The following is an 18,136-nucleotide window of genomic DNA, read 5'->3' on the forward strand; positions in this document are numbered from 1 at the left end:
ACACGCACGTAGAACCTAACAAGTGCTTGGCCGTAGATTTCACAATGCTAATGCGTACCACCGGACATCGTCGATATTTTCACGGAGCCTCACTTATGAGATTTGATAACACTAATGAAGTCTAATTTTAGTCATTCTGTGTTACTTTATGTTGTTTGAAATTGGTGATATTGTTGAATACAGATGTTTGAAATGAATTGGTGAACTCTATAATTACCTTTCTTGTCCGTCGCAATGCTTCAGAAGCAATGGATTTTATTTTATTTATTTATTTTGTGGTCAACCCCACAACTGGTCCATCGAAAAAAATCATGCACTTGTCAAAACAGGCCCATGACACACACAAAAAATAATAATAATACATTTTAAAAATGGAAAAAGGTTGGGGGGGCACTGTTTTAAAACGCAAAATGTGAAATCATCCTTGGAACTTATCACATGATATGATGAATCGCTGGCGTCAGGCGTAATCCTTCTTCCTCCACGATCATGACTTTTCAGGACACACCAAAATCTCAACTCAACTTTAGTACGATAGCACTTGAAAAGCCCCGTTGCTTCATACAAAGTGCTTGTATGTAGAGTAAAGATCAATCAATCCATTGCTTGATCGCACGCTCGCATGCACACTTTTGACACAAAATGTTATGTACAGTCCTAAATAACAGCTTTATGTTCTCAACGGAAACTAGCACAACAATGTCATTGTGACTGTTTCCAAAGCTAAACAACCTTTGATGAATTTCCTCCCCAGCATGCAGCCGCAATCTCCCGTCCTATTGAATATGTGACCGAAAAACAGATGGATTCTTTGACCTTCAAAGCAAATCAACAACACGGTGATGATGATGAACCCGGCGTGCGGTTGTTCATCATCGACCGCTCGGGTTGTCCTTCTCCAAAATAGTCCCGACAGTGAGCAAGGTCTGGACGACTGCTTGTAACAAAGCTCCCAAACTTTCACCATTAATTCTGCCAACGGTAGAGGTCAAAGCGAGGAAATACAGACTCAAGGAAATGTTTTGTTCATTTGCCCATTCACATATCAATAATAAATGAAAACATGGAACTCCGCTTTTCACTGGGGATGGGGATCTAAGTGTATTTTCAAACCTAATTGTTATTTTATTTTTTTTAATTTGTGTCCCCAAAAAAGGCCCTAACCGCCTAAAAAAGAAAATGGTAATTGTAGTTTGCTTGACTCTAATACTTGGTGATCTTTTTCTTTTTATCTTGCACCCGGAAAAAAAAAAACCTACCATGAAAAAAACTAAAACTAATACTAAAACTAATAAACACTCCACTAAAATGAAGCATGTTTGACAACATTTTAAAAACTAACAAACCTGCTTTAGAAACGAATTAAAACGAGCTGAATTCAAAAAGCAAAAGTCAAAACGAATTAAAAACGATGACAATGAAAAATCCCAAACTATTAATCACCCTTTCGCACAATGTCCATTCATTCAAACACAGAGAGCGGTGGACAAATCGACAAATGAGTGTAATCCCGCTCACAATCAAACATGTTGAAGCCTCTCAGTGCATCCAATACGCCCGCTCACGAGGGACGCGCGCGAGGACGCTCTTGCGCGCTTACTCAAAGATAACTCCTTTAATTAGGCCTTGTTTTCAAAGGCTTCCTTTCAGGGGGGACGTTATCGCGATCATGTTCATTCCGTACGCCGACCAGGCAGTCAGAGTCCAACTCGATTGACTGTAAGCGCGCACTTGCGCATCGCAGTTTTTGTACGGCGTGGCAGATTTACTCCTGCCGCCTTTCCGATTAGCACGGGATTTCCGCTGCGGCCGCCGGGAGCACTATTTCACTCGACGGATGACATGTGCCCAATTATTAGGTCCTCTAAGCAACCTCAGTGGCTTCCCGGCCCGGCCGTGTCTCATCGTAAATGAGCCGCCATGCCGATACTCTGCCGGATGATCAATGGTTGACTCCCTGAAGGACGATAACAATGCCACATTTTTAGGTATACTTTGATTACTACTGTCGCACGCACACATACACACACATACACACACACACACCATTGTGCAAAGAATGATGTGTTGGAATCTGAGCATCACAAACATATCTACCCATTCACACACATAATGAAAATAGCTGATTGTGAATACAGATTGGAGGTGGTCTAAGTTGTGGCACAGGTGATGTAACGGGATTTAGGTGGATTTCATCAAGCAGGCTTATTTGCCGAAGACACGTTACCTCATTGTGGATACAATTATATTAACCTCCATTAGCTGTTCATACAAAGTGTAGCGAACGAATTCTGTCGTGGAATGCGTGCATTACGGGTGATCAATCGTTGTCGGCTCCTTTTTGCCGCAGGATATGTTTTACCTGATTGTGATGGCATGGCAGGCGGCCCGGTGATCGAGTGGTTGGCGCATCGACCTCACGGTGCAGAGGTCGTGGGTTCGTTCCCAGCTCCGGCCCTCCTGTGTGGAGTTTGCATGTTCTCCCCGGGCCTGCGTGGGTTTTCTCCGGGTACTCCGGGATCCTCCCACATTCCAAAACAATGCATGGCAGGCTGATTGAACACTCTAAATTGTCCCTCGGTGTGAGCGTGAGCGCGGACGGCTGTTCGTCTTTGTGTGCTCTGCGATTGGCTGGCAACCGGTTCAGGGTGTCCCCCGCCTACTGCCCGAAGACAGCCGGGATAGGCTCCAGCACCCCCAAGACCCATTTGAGAATAAAGCATGCATGTCTATCGTGATAGATCCATCCATCCATTTTCCGAACCGCTTGATCCTCACTAGGGTCGTGGGGGGTGCTGGAGCCTATCCCAGCCATCTCCGGGCAGTAGGCGGGGGACACCCTGAATCAGTTGCCAGCCAATCGCAGGGCACACAGAGACGAACAACCATCCACGCCCACACTCACACCTAGGGACAATTTAGAGCGTCCAATCAGCCTGACATGCATGTTTTTGGAATGTGGGAGGTAACCGGAGCACCCGGAGAAAACCCACGCAGGCCCGGGGAGAACATGCAAACTCCACACAGGGAGGCCGGAGCTGGAATCAAACCCGGTACCTCTGCACTGTGAAGCCGACGTGCTAACCACTGGACTACCGGGCCGCCTCGTGATAGATTGACACTGAATTTTCGCCCAACGCTGCATACAGTGAAGTTCTCCATCCCTACATGTTTCAACAGTGTGTATGCCTAACGATTGTCTCTCTCAAAGACAAAAACGCCATTATATTATGCGTTGGAGATTGTGGAAGGTGAACGCTGTGCGTGCGAATATCGAGTGACGGGCCATGCTCGAGCGGATATCGCGTCAGAGGGTATCGCCATCGGAGCAGTTTAAGAACACATTTAGGTCACAACTAATCAACTCTCTTGCTCCTGGCTCATTACGGTACACCGCCAGCTCATAAACAAAAGGCCGCATACACGCTCACCTGTTCGCGCCCGTCCCCCCACCTCACCTACCCACCCAGCCTCCATTAGGTCTGCATAATGCCTGCTAATTATGTTTGCTCATCTATAAGCCTTCATTATGCTCCGAGCTGATAATTAGCTGGGTGAGAATTCACGTTCGCCGTCAACTTGGCCGCGAAAGTGCCTACTCTCGTCCCCCCAGGAGCCGCCTGGCATTATCTAGCTTTAAGAGCATGCGTACCAAATAGAACAACTGGAGAAAAGGAGACCAAGGTAAATCGAAAATAATCCAAGATAATCTGTGAAGGTGCCAGCAACACGACGGAGATATTATGCACAACGCTGAAATCGGTATTAGGCTCAATTGTGTGCCAATATGTTCCTTGACAAGTGGCCACTTTGGGGTCTTTTTGTGCAGAACGAGAGATCTGGATTTTTAAAATCCAAAATTTTCAAATAAAATGTAGTTTGTTGTTTCTTCAACCTGCAAAACTATGATCACTTTGCAACTTTAAATGTAGCAGTTATGTCTACACTGAAAACAAAAATATATGCTGCATTCATTTCATTGGATTTCATTTTGAAAGAAATAAAATCATCAGACCCATTTTTTTAAGTACATAAAAACATTAAAATACATAAATAAATCCAGATGATTCTATTGTGTGCAGCGACTTGACAAATTAAAAAGTACGAAATTCAGCACAAATCGTTTTCGGTGCATCATGAAATTGATCTCAAGAACGCATGTTGGCAAAAAAAGCAGTTAGCCTTCGGTGTTGGTTTGAAGCAACCACCAAGGCTCACTTGGCCCCGTTTCCAGGTGTCCTTCTAACTTGTTTTAGAGCTCCAGATTTTATTTATTTATATATTTTTAAGTCCATACATCAAGTCGGTGGTGTCGCGGTACATTTACCTGCCTTCAGTGCAGACATGGGTTCAGTTCCCACTCAGTGATCGTGAATATCAATTCCAGGAAGCACAATAGACAAACCTTAGAATGGGAGATTTTTGCGATCCATGGATGCCAGACTTTAGGAGTTTCATCCACGCTTAAAACCAAATCCTTCTGGAGCTCACCATATGCAACAAGGCATGGTCAAAGTTTCCGTTTGAGTGCGAGTTACAGTCAACGACGAAACCCAAATTCAGGGATGAAACGTTCATTTTCCACAGAAGTGGACACAAATAAAAGGCCGTCGTGTTCATTGTTGCGTCAGTGCACAAGTGTACCGTTCTGCATCACGAAGGAGACTCCAGCAATGTGTCTTTTTGTTCCTGTGGGACGTCACAGCTGAGTGAAACCGAGCGGATTCTTGAGGGGACTGCACCCTTTTCCGGGCCATCAATAATGCATTACACACATATGTGAACACAAATGTGAGGTTTGAATATGGCCGTCTGCTGAGTGGCATTTCCTCCCATGCCTGGCAAAGGCGGGCCTCTGCTCGGGGTCAGGACCCCAGGGACGGGGGGCCCTGTTTGCTGGCCAGGAGAGAGGTCATTTATGGAGGCGTGGTTGAAGTTGGAAAAAAAAGGCGCCGGCGGAAATGCCAACAGATGACATCGGTGAGTGAAATGTCATCCACAGATGGTCGGACGATGGATGGTCTCGCAGTGGCGTTATTGTAAAATGAGCAGGAATAGCACCTGTTCCTGCCATCTCTGATGGCCTTGTGACACGCAGATGCAAAAATTGAGAAAGAAAAAAAAACACAAGAAAATATGAAACAAGAGCAAGCAAGATGCAACATTTATTCAGGTCAAGCGTCACATGGGAGCGACAGTCCATCCCAGTTGACTTTATGCAGACTTATAAAGCCATTCACACATGCAGTCTGCTTGTGTCTTGTCACGGTGGTTTCGAAGCGTTTGTGGAGCACCCTATTTCATGATGCTAAGGGGCAAAATTGAAAAAGAAGCATAATTTTGCAGAATTATGTGTATGAAGAAAGCCCTCAAATTTCTTCATACACAAAAAAAAAAGAAAGCGGAATTTTCAAAACAAAAATTCAAGGCAACAATTCGACACAAAATGACACTAAAAAGCCTGCTTTAAACCAAAATGGCAGATTTCCTCTGTCATTTACAGCTTGGGTTCTTGATTTATTTATTTATTTTTTTGTGGGTTCGCTGATGATGAACAGAACTACCAAATGTCATGGTACTCACCGAAACTGGCTTTCCAAAAGCATCTGAATCTCTTGGACAAATTTATCTTTGAGGACCATCTCAGTTCAAAACTTCAGCACTGGAAATCCCTTCAATCTCTGACAGCTTCCCTTACCTCTATGCTTTTTCAAACCAGCAGTCTGGAAAAAAAAAAACAAGTGAAATTTACATTTGCATTCCAATAATCATAAGTGTGATACAAGAGAAGTCACCTTTGGAAAATAACGTGATTGTTGTGTTGTTGTGTTCAAATAGCTACAAACAAGAAGGAGGGAGAGAGTGAAAGGAAGAAAGAAAGAGCCTTTGGTCTTGCAGAAACGCAACAAGGAGGCTACACGCTTTGCATCACTGGCTCGCATCTTTTATGAGCTTATGGCTTCACACTGTGTGGAAAAAAAAATCCCACCCGGCTGCCAAGGATTTTTTGCTTATCAGGATGTCACGTTGAATCGCGTTCCCCTTCTGTGATGTGATTCTCGTCGATCAGAGATGCCGCAACTTTGGTTGAGCGGCGCAAGAAGGCTTGCGGGGGCTTTACTTGTCGGGGTCAGGCGTGAGATCCAACTACAGCAGGGGTGAAACGGTTTGATTCATGTGAGGCAGGAAAAGGTATAAGGATGCTTGGAAACCTGAAGTCAGAACAATCGGTTGAATCTAAACATGTTCAACAGTGTATAATGATGTCACGGGATGCTGGGAAAACGAGTAGCCGGATAACTGAAGTCCCCCCAACCTCCTTGAGTAAAACACTTCTGAAATATTCAGAGCGGGCTTTACTGACTTAATTGCAAGTAAGGAAAACGGGTTCCTGGTCAAGTTAGAACATGACAATATGGCTCAACGATCGTCTCGTTACTGTCAGAAAATATGAATGTCGTGTTTCCTTGACGGATGTGTGTCTACATTATTTTGGCTGACTCTATATTAAAATACAGAGTTGTTTATTAAATACAGTCGAAACTCATCACGGCGTTCCCCGAGGGACGTAACGAATCTGTACGTTAAAACGCTAGTAAGTTGTAACCATTTGCAATAAAATGGCCACCAACTACGATACGGTCTGAACATTTATGGACATATGAACATGTAATGCGGTATAAATATGTCAAGTAAAATTACGTGTATATGAGGTAAAAATGATTTTATTAGACATGAAACAACTGTAGCATTCCTACTCCATCTCTGAAAACATTCAGTCTGCAAATGTTAGCTGCCATACGCAACTGCCAGTGCCGCCGACGTCTGGCAGACTCCCTTTCGAAAGTGAGAGACCATTTCAGACTTCACCGACCGCGAGATTTGCTTCTGTTTACCAGATATGTGTTCAGATTTTGTGCTCAGAACCGTGCCGTGCCTCCGTGAGTTACGGCAGGAAGGACACTACCGGTAATGTTCCGCGTCGTTCGGTATCTTTGCTAAGCAACGGAAGAGAATCCCGCGCTGTACATTTTGTTCATAAGCAAAGTCGCGGCGGCAGTTAGCTTCCCGCCGTTCGTTGTAACGAAGACCTTTTCACTATTTTGTGAGAAAAATCATTTTCAAGTTTACATTATAAAAATGTTCGATGTAAGCCTATTGGAAATTGAATGACCTGAAATCGGGACTTTGAAATGTGAACGTTATGGGGATACAAATGTTGTCAACGGGGTATGTTAAAACAAGGTTCGACTGGAGCATTTTAGGCCATGTCGAAAAATTCCAACCATTTTTTTTTTTTGTTGTTTTTTTTCGTAGCGGAAACAGCAATTTGATGAAAAACAAATCTAAATGCTGTCAAAACAATGCTTCAAGGAAGCAAAAGCAATGCTTTCTAGCTAGCTCGCAGCATCGGCATCAGTCGGGTGCATGACTTGGTTGTGACTGTCATTTTCTTTAATTTACTGATACAATTACTCCAACTTCTAACGTCAATGACCGCGTGTCAAAGCGTTCTCAATGTAATTTGCTGCATTCATTCATGAGTTAACCGGCTGAGCTTACAGATGACTGACGGAAAAATCAACATCATAAAAAGCGGAAACGATGCCTGAAAACTAATGCCATTCAGTCTGTTAACGCATTTAAATTAGGGACCATAATAAGATGCATAAGGAATACATAAACCCACTCACACTTAGAGTACACAAATCCAGTCGCTTTTGTTTGGCAGTGTACACTTGAGGAGCAAATAAGGCTTAGCCTTTGTTGGCGCAATCTGGTTAAGAGTTTATGCAGAATTCACGGCAAGTGTGCAAAGTCAAACAGTGTCAAATTTATGCTAAGTGCGCACATGCCATTGTGTACGAAAGGATTTAAATTCTATCCGCCCGGGCGAACAAAGACACAATGCCTCAGGTTCTTGGAGGAAAAAAAAAATACAAATCAATAAAATAAATACAATTAAACACTGTCCGTAATTAGTAGGCCAAGGGGAAGATGCTGTCCAGCGACATCATCATCACGCGCGGCCGCAGTGTAAGGGACAATTTGAGGCAAAGTGGGATGTTTTTAGTTCAACAAATGTCCCTCAGAGGCAGAGTTGCACCAGAGGCGATAATCATCTGCTTTGAGTCAAATCTCAACAGGCAGAGCCCAAGAAGACGAGTTTTCTGCTTTAGTGAATTTGGCGAGAGCCTCGCAAAACGCTGGAAAGGAGCTGAGAGGAAGGCCTGCCGAGACAAATTGAAATTTCAACAAGTCTTATCATCTTCTCGCTTCTTCCATCCGCGGTCAACCACTTCTGCCACTGCATCCTGTTTATCAAACCATCAATGCATCTTGATTTGTATGGCACTTTTCAAACAGGATAGGCAACTCAAAGTGCTTTACATGAGTTAAAAACAACCCGACAACCCACCCACCCCGACACCAAATTAACCCACGAAAATCAAGATTCACAGACACACACACACATACACCCACATTGACCATTACTGACATTACTGAGTTTTACGATCATTTTGGCCATTAAAAGGCCTTTAAAGACAAACTTGCCCTAGAGATCCAGATTTTATTATTATTTTTATTTTATTTTTTTACAACGACATATAGTGTCTATAAAGAGCTTAAAAAAACACATGCCTGAAAAGACACAGTTAGTCTGCCGTTCTGTCTCGGCAATTGGCCATTTCTGTTATCTTATGCGACCCATTTTGACCAATTGCTCCCAAATTTGAACCACCTGAACCAGATAAATGGGTGATGGGCTGTTGTGAAGGATCAACGTATTCGTCATTTCGTCAGGGGGGAGAGTGTTGGGGACGTTTCCAGACTTGCCATAAAACACCATCCATCCATCCATTTTCTGTTGCGGGGCTTGCTGGAGCGCATCCCAGCTGTCATTGGGCAGTAGGCAGGGGACACCCTGAACAGGTTGCCAGCCAATCGCAGGGCACACATAGACGTACAACCATCCGCGCTCACACCCACACCTCGGGACTATTTATAGTGTTCCATTAACCTACCATGCATGTTTTTAGAACATGGTAGGAAACCGGATTACCCGGAGAAAACCCATGCAGGCACGGGGAGAAAATGCAAAGGAAGGCCCGAGCTGCAATCGAACCCTACACCTCTGAGTTGTGAGGCCGACGTGCTAGCCAGACGACCACCGGGCCATAAAGCACGAAACTCAAAATTCTTTAGCACCATCAAGTCCAATCCGCAGTAAATGTTTTGTGTTTGCGACATGTGTATCCACTTCTGCCGGCTGGTGGCAGAAATGTGTAGACACGTCTCACACGTTCGATAACCCACCTCGTGATACTCTCCTTCCAACTCTGTGTACTCGCACCAAAGCTTCCAATCCCCCTTGCCACTTTAATCTTCTATAGAATTCCAAGACGGGAGGCGTTTTCTTGTGTCGAATCGGAACGGTGAATGGGCTCTTTTTACAGTAGCGCCGAGCTCGTGCAAGCGCAACCATAGTCTAATCTCTGGAGACAAAGAGGAGCAACAAAGCATGAGGTCGCCGTGAAATGAATAAGCTTTTAACACCGCTGTTGATAGAACGGCTTTTCGGAGTTCTTGAGACACTCTTACCTGCATAAGTGGGTCAGCTCGGAGGTGTTTTCGCGGCAGATATGAGATCTGGGCTCCGGCGATTGTGACTTGATGGGTTCAATCACTTACTGAGTGATGCTCATCCATAGCAGGAGGGAGATGGAAGGCAAAAGGGGAAGCAGACAGCAAGTAGCCGCGTCCTTCACTTGAAGATATGAAATAAAGTGGAAGGTTTAGGGTCTCATTGCAGGATTAGGGCTTCAAGGTGGGGTTTCAAAGCAGCGTGATGGGTTGAAGTTAGTGCTTCAAGCGAGGTTTAGGGTTTTAAATTGGACTTTCAAGGCAAGTGAAGGGTTTTAAAGGGAGATTAGTGTTTTAGCATTTAAGCTAGGTGAGAGGGTTTCATATTCAGGCCTCAATCCCAGGTTGCGGCGGCAAATGTGTGGTTCAGGACAAGGGTTAGGGTTTTATATCAGGTTTCGGTTATGTTTTTTGTTGAGGTTACATTTGGTTTGGTGCCCTCGTGTGCCCTTTTTGTCTCCACCTGTTGTCGTCATCCGTGTCCCTTGTGTTTAACCAAACGGTTCCCTCGACCCTTGGTGTCTTGTCCAGGTGTTTCTCGTTGTCTCGTCACTTTGCTTGGATTTAGTTGCCTGGATTCTGTCAGTCTTTCGTTGGATCGTTGTGAGCTGTTAGTGTCAGTGTGCTCCTGTCACAGTTTTTTGTTTGTTGATACTTTGGTTCCTTGTGATTTTCAGGACTTTGTTCTAGTAATTCAGTTGTTTTTTTTGTTTTTTCCAGTGTACCCTGTTTGCATTTTTGTTGAATACATCTTGGTCAGTCCACCCCTGCTCCTCCCTGCCTCCCTGCTTTTTGGGGTCTTCCCATTACCACCTCGCAAAACTTGACAGTTTCACTTTTATTTCTTCATAAATTGCTCTGATGCCCTTTTGCCAAAATGCTGATGCTATGAATGAGAAAAAGCATTTATTCGAACTTGGCTGTGTTGAATTCAATTATGTCACTTAATAGGTCAACTCATTATTCTTCTTTTTTTTTCCCCAGCCCATGGGGGAAATCTTTTTTTATTTATTTTTTGTTGTTATTTTTGAACAAATCAAATTCTACCTTGGGTCTCCAAAGTCTCTTTTATGACTTCTTACTTGTGTTTTGTGCAGAGTCAACATGACACCTCTGCTGATTTCTGCTGCATGCGACATCACAACAAATCAGCCTCAACGTCGTCTCGTCAATATTTCCATTACCAGTCAGACAGCAGCCTCTTGTCAGACATGTTTTTCTACTTGTACTTTCTCATCTTTTCTGCTTTGTTTCACGTTGTGATCACATTTTCTGATGAAGTTGCTTCAGTACTGTCAACGTCCCAAAGGGAGGTGGAATAAATGCAATTTAAAACGCGGCTTGTTTTCCAATCGTCTCTCTTCTCGCGTTCAATCGCAAGCGAACACTGAGCCGGCGCTAAATAAACACTACCAGCGGAGATAACTCGGGTTCAAGAGCAAATACGCCCTACCGAGAGAGTTCATGCAGGATTGATAGCGTTCTGTTGAACGTTAGGGTTAGCATTTCAAGTTGAGCCAGAATTAGGGGATCGATTCTCTGAGTTCAAATTGTAATCAAAGGTATTAACGTAGTTTCTTGGACAAGAGCTAAATTCATTAAAAAAAAAATGTTTTTTTGATTGATGCTTGGACCAAACTCACACAACCGTTAATCCAAGGCACAACCCCAATCTTTTCTCTAAAGTCTGCTCTCGAATCCAGTTGGGTTCTTTCCCCTTACGATTAATTGTAACAACAACAAGACGGTCATTGGAGTACCAGTCCCAGGGAGGAGATGAAGCAACTCAGGTCAGTCCCTCTTTCGGAGGTCAATAGGTACGATCGCTTCAGCCTGGCGGAACCTCTCTCAGGGGTTGGCAATCAATGCAACCTGACCATTGGAAGTCGAACTTTCAGTTTAAAACATTTCGAATGGACATTTGGTTCCGGGTATTATTTTTTCCTCCATTCAAAACATGCAGACAAATTTAAAGTGAGATGAGGAAAAAAAGTTGATCGTTTCAAATGATCTCATTGACTCATGTAATTTTTATTCAGGAAGGATAAAATATTATGTCGATAAATTAAGATGTTTTTTTCAACAAAAGAAGACCAATTTGTGAAAGCGTTTGGGGGGGGTTGTATTTAATGAGAAGGAATGTGATTATTTTTAATTGAAAAAAATGTAAGTAATTTTGAGCAAACAAAAAGCACGCTTTCAGATTTTTTTTGTAAAAAGTCACAAGAAAATTATTATTATTATTATTTTAAGGAGAAAAAAATCCCAATCGTAGTCACTCAACTCATAAAGTTGAATTGAAAATGAATTTTGAAATTTTCAAGAAAAATATCACATATGTAAGAGTTGTTAAATATTTGTCTCTTCGGTCTGATTTCTTTTAATCGTCTGCGTAGTATTTGGTGCAATCTGTCCTTTCCATGTTCTTATTAGCTGCTAAAGCGGAACAATGAATTGCCCTTTAAGTCCCCCTTTTTATTTTTATTGTTTGAATTTATCTTTCACAAGGCATTTAGTTGTTCATTGTCTGCTGTTATCGCAGGTAATTTGCGCTTGTTTTTGTTGTGGCGTGACATTTTTAGACTGAGGCCGGCGGTGGCGCAAAGACGGCACTTCCTGTCAGTCCCACGGGATCTTTACATGAAGACTCGGGGCGATGATAAAAAGGTCAGTTGTGGCCCGACAAAGGCAAAAAAGGGTGAGAGGGGACATAGCATGTGTTAAAAAAAACATAACAGGAAGCAGGCGGCAAACACAGATTTTATACCAGTCCAGCGGGTGCAAAGGCAACATGGCCGTGGGGGATAGAGGAAGCAGGAACATCACAATAATAACCCCAAACCAGTTCGGGGCTGTTTTTCAGTGAAGGGAAGATGGTAACGTGTCAGCACAAAGCTCTTACCCACCACCAGGCTTTGATTTTGGCCACCAGCAAATAAAAGACATTGTGAGCTTGGCAGAGGTCATTGAGATTGATGGGAAATAAGGTTGGCTATTTTTGAGGGGGGGGAGTCGATGAGGAAAGATTTTTTTTAAGTCAACTTAAAGAGATTTTTTTTTTTCTTAAGCCTTTCATGCAGCCTGTAACCCGATAACATGATAAGCTGTCCACTGGAATAACCGCTGTCCCTGAAAGGGTTAAGAAAAAAAAAAAAAAACAATCTTGCAAGAATAGTCATCTATCTTTTTTTTAAATAATAGAAAAACAATAATAATTTTTCAAGATACATTATAAACTCATGACAATTTGGTTACATGTGTTAGAAGAAAATGTGAGTATTGCTTGTCACTGCCCAAATTAAAAAAAAAAACAACTCTGCATGTGCCTTTTAAAAATAAAGTCTGATTTAATTCCAGAAAAAAAGTTGTAAATTAAAATAAAATAATTTACAATATTGTAGAAAAAAGTACACGGCCAAAAAAGTTTTGGAAAAATAAATTACAAGGGGGAAAAAAGAAAAAAGCGCAAATGTTTCGAAAACAAAATTTTGTTTTTCCAAGATTAAAAGGATCATGATTTATTTTTCTTCAAAAATATCGAATCTCATGGCAATAAAGTCACATTTGAGATCATGAGGCAAGAAAATTCCTTTCCGACCTCTCTGTATCATGTGTGTCACTTGTACAGAGCCTGTTCCGCTGTGATTGGTGACCAATCAGATAAAGTTCCACCGCCGCCTCCAAAAATAGTCGTCATAATTTGAACTCGCACCCTTGACATGCATTCAATGATTTCCTTTGAGGTATTTTTTTTTCCAGCACATATTTAGAAAAAAAAAAAAATTGCGGTTGCCGATCGCACACGACACCTGTGCCCAAGTCCTGTAAGTTGGCGCAAACGTGTGCTAATTGCTAATTTGGCTGACCTACTTTAGCCTAATGACGGATGACTTAATTGACTAATTAAGTAGCTAACAGGTGTGTGTAATTGCCGGGCGCTCCAGAGACTTGAAAGGGGGACGGTGGCCATCTATAGCTTGATGGGGGAACATGTTGGTGATTAACACTCTCCACTGTGCAGTCTACCTTTTTGCTTTTTAATTTCATGGAACAACACCATGCCGATGCTCCCATTAGGGCTGTTGAGTTGGGGTGTTGGCTTGAGTTGTAACTAATTACAACTAATCAGAAGCAAATTAACACCAGCCATTTTGGTTTGAAGCGGGCTTTTTTTTTTTTTGGGCACCAAATCGGGTCACATTGAAAAGAAAAAATATACTGCAGAATAAAGTTTTAGAGGAATGTCATACATTAGCCTTTAATACTTGAGCTAAGGTACTAGTTTGCTCAACTTTCAAAGCCCTTAGTGTTGTCAAACCAAGCTGCCCAACACGAACCCTAACCTAAACCCCAACCACTAATGTAATCCCCTAACATCACCACCACACCATTTTAAAGATGATGTCAGCATTTTCACGACCTCAGATTGGATCACAGCTACTTGTATGGGATTCCCCTATGTCAGTCATTCCCAACTTTTATTCAGCCGAGGCACATATCTATCTATCCATCCATTTTACGATCCTCTTTATCCTCACAAGGGTCGCTCACCAATTACCGGTAAGTTAAATTTCGTTCATTTCCCGCGGCACAAACGTGCCCCGGCACACTGGTTGGGAATCACTGCCCTATGTTACACAAAGCCGGTGACGAACGTGACGGACATGATTTAAAAATAATTTTTTTGAGGCAGACTTAATTTTTTTTTTTTTAATAAACACTGAACTTTATTTCCCTGTAGCTGTCACTCACACTTTAGCCTTAAGGTCCCAAACACTCGTCCTAAACCCAACTCCCCCAGATCCAACCCTAAACCTCATCCTAACCACTGGAGGAACAATCGACTGTCGCCCCCTCCTCTGTATGAAACTAAAGAGAGATTTCACGTCGCCTCCTAATTCGCGCGCAGATAATCAACGCGTGAAATTACATCACCGCATTCAAAACACACGCGCCGCAGATGGGCTCGGCGTGGAGCACTCGCATACACGCTGCGAGAAAAGCAATCAGCAGCGACACACATCCAAAGGCAGCTGTCAGAAAAAAAAAGAATAAAAATCCACAATGCTGATTGCAAACAATCCGCCTTTGTTCTTCATCAAAACTTTGCGAAGGAAAATGTACTTCGCTCCATGCCACGCTAATGTGACATCACATGACCGGTCGGGTAAAAAAATTACGGTAGACTTGTTTGATCAACAATTCTACATCCATGATTGCGATGAGAGGTGTCGTATAATTTCGTACATAATGCAGTCAGAGGTGGGTCGAGAAGCCAAATATCTACTCAGAGTAAAAGTACTGTTACTTTCAAACAGGGGTGTCAAACTCATTTTTGTCACGGGCCACATAATAGTTGCAGTTTCTCTCAGAGGGGGTTATGGCTGTAAATTTTGTGAAACCATAATGTTGAACCACTGTTAAGGAAATATTCCGCTAGGAGTAGTAGTAGAACATTGTTAAGGAATTTCATCTTGCTATGAGAACTATTGACACTAGTCTCTGTCCTGAACATCTGCTGAAGTACTTAAAACAAAGAATGTAGTGTGAAGTTTAGGTCCTATTTTCACTTGGTTAATTAACAGCCCCCGAGGGTTTTCCTGCCTCCACCACCTCGTATAAATCCCTGAAGGCTGTCAAGTGCCCTCAAAGAGGAACCCTAATCTCAAGATCTGTGACCAACAGCAGTGGTCTATACTTCGTCATCGTTTCAAGGTCGAACTTTGCTTGACCTTCTTTGTCTCTAGTTTTTGCTTAGGTAGGCTTAATGGTTATGGTGTTATTCCTCTCTGCTAGTTGTGTTTGTTCAGGCACTTGAGAGAAACAATGTAGAATGCTGTTAAAGGTATTTTCTGCTCGCTGTGTTTACAATCACCTTTAGTGCCCTCGAACCCCACCGCTCCCAACTTCTTCCAGCCACGCCGGGTTAGATGACATGTTACTTTCTTTGTTTCAGGGATTTGCATGAGAGGCGTACCTCCCCGCCTCTCATTATCATATTGTCCCTATATAATCTCATGTATGTGTTTCTTTGGGGCTTCCGAAAGAAATCTGAAACTCTCGGAGCCCAAATCGATTTGTGCTGTGCTGTGATAAACTGAAAAAGTACGACGTGGTGTTTGGTCTTTATTCCACCTTACAGAGGTATAAAAGGACTTGTGTCCAAGGAGAGCAAGAAGCAAAGGAAAAGCTGACTCTCCTCAACAAATGGCGTCACGAACAGGATCCCTCTGGAAAAAGACAGACACCGGTTCCAAGACCTCCAAGATCAGGCAGTAACCAGGGGCCCCGCTAAATAAGGTAAGACACACCTGTTCCTGTTATTACGGGCGAAGTGTCAAGATTCGGCTTATGTCCAATCAGGACCGATCAAATCAAACTGCTCTGATCCTGAATGTGTTGAACCAAGTATAGTGATTGGATCTTGTAGGTGGCAAATAACAAATTGATAATGAGTTTTAAGAGATATGTGAATTGATAATGAGTTTTAAGAGATATGTGACTATGGAAAAATGAAGTACTGTACAGGAAAAAGGAATTAAAGGATAGGTGTGAGGTATATTCAAAACAATATACCGTCCAAACTTTGCCACTGAGTAGTAGATAACTGAATTGGCACAGTTATTGAGTCACCACGTAGGCGGTTTGAATTAGGTAGAACCGTTGAGACGTAGGTTTGGCTAGTAGCTGACGAGCAAAGACCAAACTGAGTTAGTAGGCAATTAAAAAATTAGTGGTTAATTGCTGGAGCAGGTCCAGGTAATTTTTATTATTCTGGATGCTGTCAAAATGCAGGACTGCCGACTGGAGATCGGGGCCTGAGTAAACAGCTGTATTTTTAGGGCAAGTTAGGGACAGCTCCATTGTTACAATTGGAGAATTACGTGACGTCACACGGTCCATAAGGGAGTATATTGGACGGTGAGTATGATAAAAACATGGTGAACTGTAAGATGGACGGAAGGCCTGAAGGCAAGAAAACGGTTAAAATACCGTCTGGTGGTAAGTAGGAAAGAAAGGAAGGTGAATGCATTGCGCAGAGAGAGAAAAGGGCGAATGCACTGCACAGAGGGGTAAGTAAAGCGAGAAAACAAGGTTTTAAGAATAAATTGTAAGAATAAGACAATAGTTTGAAATATAAAAAGCTAAGTGAAATTCAATTCGAGCTATACTAATAATAATAATAATATTACTAATAATACATTTTATTTGTGGACGCCTTTCGAGGAACTCAAGGACACCTTACAACAAGCAGTTAAAATCACGAATACGATGTGAAAACAACATCAAATAAAATAAGGAAAAATACAACAAAAAGAATAATGGCTTTATGGTCCGAGTGAATAGGCTTGTCCAAACAGATGTGTTTTGAGGTCAGATAGGTATGGAGGGGCTAGGTTATGGATGGCTTTGAATGTGAGGAGTGAGAGAAGAGCGGAGCCGGCGGATGTTTCTATGATGATAATGTGCAGAACGAGTGATGTGGTTGATATGTGAGGGGAAAAGAGAGAGTCAAGTTGACAAGTAGAGGTTTTTATATATATTGCATTTCATGGGCGGTTTGACCACTGCCTTCGACATCGGAAAAAGAAAAAAATGAACAAACAAAGTAACTCCGACAAAGTTATGATAAACAAGGCAGCGATGATGCCTCCTCCACCGCATGGGGTGAGGAGCGCTAAATTTATGACCCCACTACAAGTGCCGAGCGGCCATATGAACATAGGCGAGGAAAGGGGGATAACACATACTAGCCATTTTACTGGCCCCCATTGTGTGCCAAGCTTCCCCCTGATCTGCCCAGGGTGGTTCATAAACAATTGGTAAAATTAGAAAAATGTATGCAAATTAAACAGGATAATGAGAGCATGAGTGTTTGGGATGCAACCACTTTTATAACCAGGGAGACTGAATTGATGAGGCAAATGTTGCTGGATTTGCCTAAAATTGACTATGACGTACAGTCGTGGGCAACAGACTGGCTTAAGAGTAAGTATTTACCCAAAGAGATTATGGACCTTTTAGAGGGAATAGCCTCTTGCAAATTGACTAGGTTGAATAATAGAAAATCAGACGCGCTGAGTTCCCTTTATCCAACAACATTGGGTCCTCTACAACGATTGGCGTTTGAATTGTTATCTGAGGTACACCCAATGACTTATTTGGTTAATTGTATAGATGCTTGGGTGACTGCAACTGGGAAGGACCCCAATAGTCATCCATTGAATCAAGCTTTGTTCAGGCAAGCAGTGCTGGGGGGTTGTCCGTCTGATGTGCAGAAAATGATGACTAACTCTCCCACTCTCCCCACTTCAGATGACGTGAACTGGCAAACTCATTTCCTGTATTATGTGCAGCAATCTCGAATGAGAGCCGAGGAAGAGACTGAGAAAACATCCAAGCTACAGAACAACTCTTTGAACCCACGAGTAGAAGAGGCTAAGAAAGCCACCAGTAATGCATGCAAAAAAAGATAAACTTGGGAGATCTA

General features: G+C 42.6%; 1 protein-coding gene across 1 annotated transcript in view; it reads left to right on the forward strand.

Annotated features, from left to right (window-relative positions):
• LOC147207945 (uncharacterized) overlaps positions 1 to 18,136 on the forward strand; it is a 105,938-nt gene that overhangs the window by 76,274 nt on the left and 11,528 nt on the right. The window contains exon 4 of the mRNA XM_086106485.1: positions 10,743 to 10,870. Coding sequence (XP_085962611.1) covers positions 10,743 to 10,870 — 128 coding nt within the window. The remainder of the gene's footprint in view (positions 1 to 10,742; positions 10,871 to 18,136) is intronic.

This window comes from Hippocampus guttulatus, chromosome 3 (genome assembly GCF_054856545.1).
Source record: "Hippocampus guttulatus isolate MCC_2025c chromosome 3, RoL_Hgut_1.0, whole genome shotgun sequence".
In the NCBI taxonomy this organism is placed as follows: Eukaryota; Metazoa; Chordata; class Actinopteri; order Syngnathiformes; family Syngnathidae; genus Hippocampus; species Hippocampus guttulatus.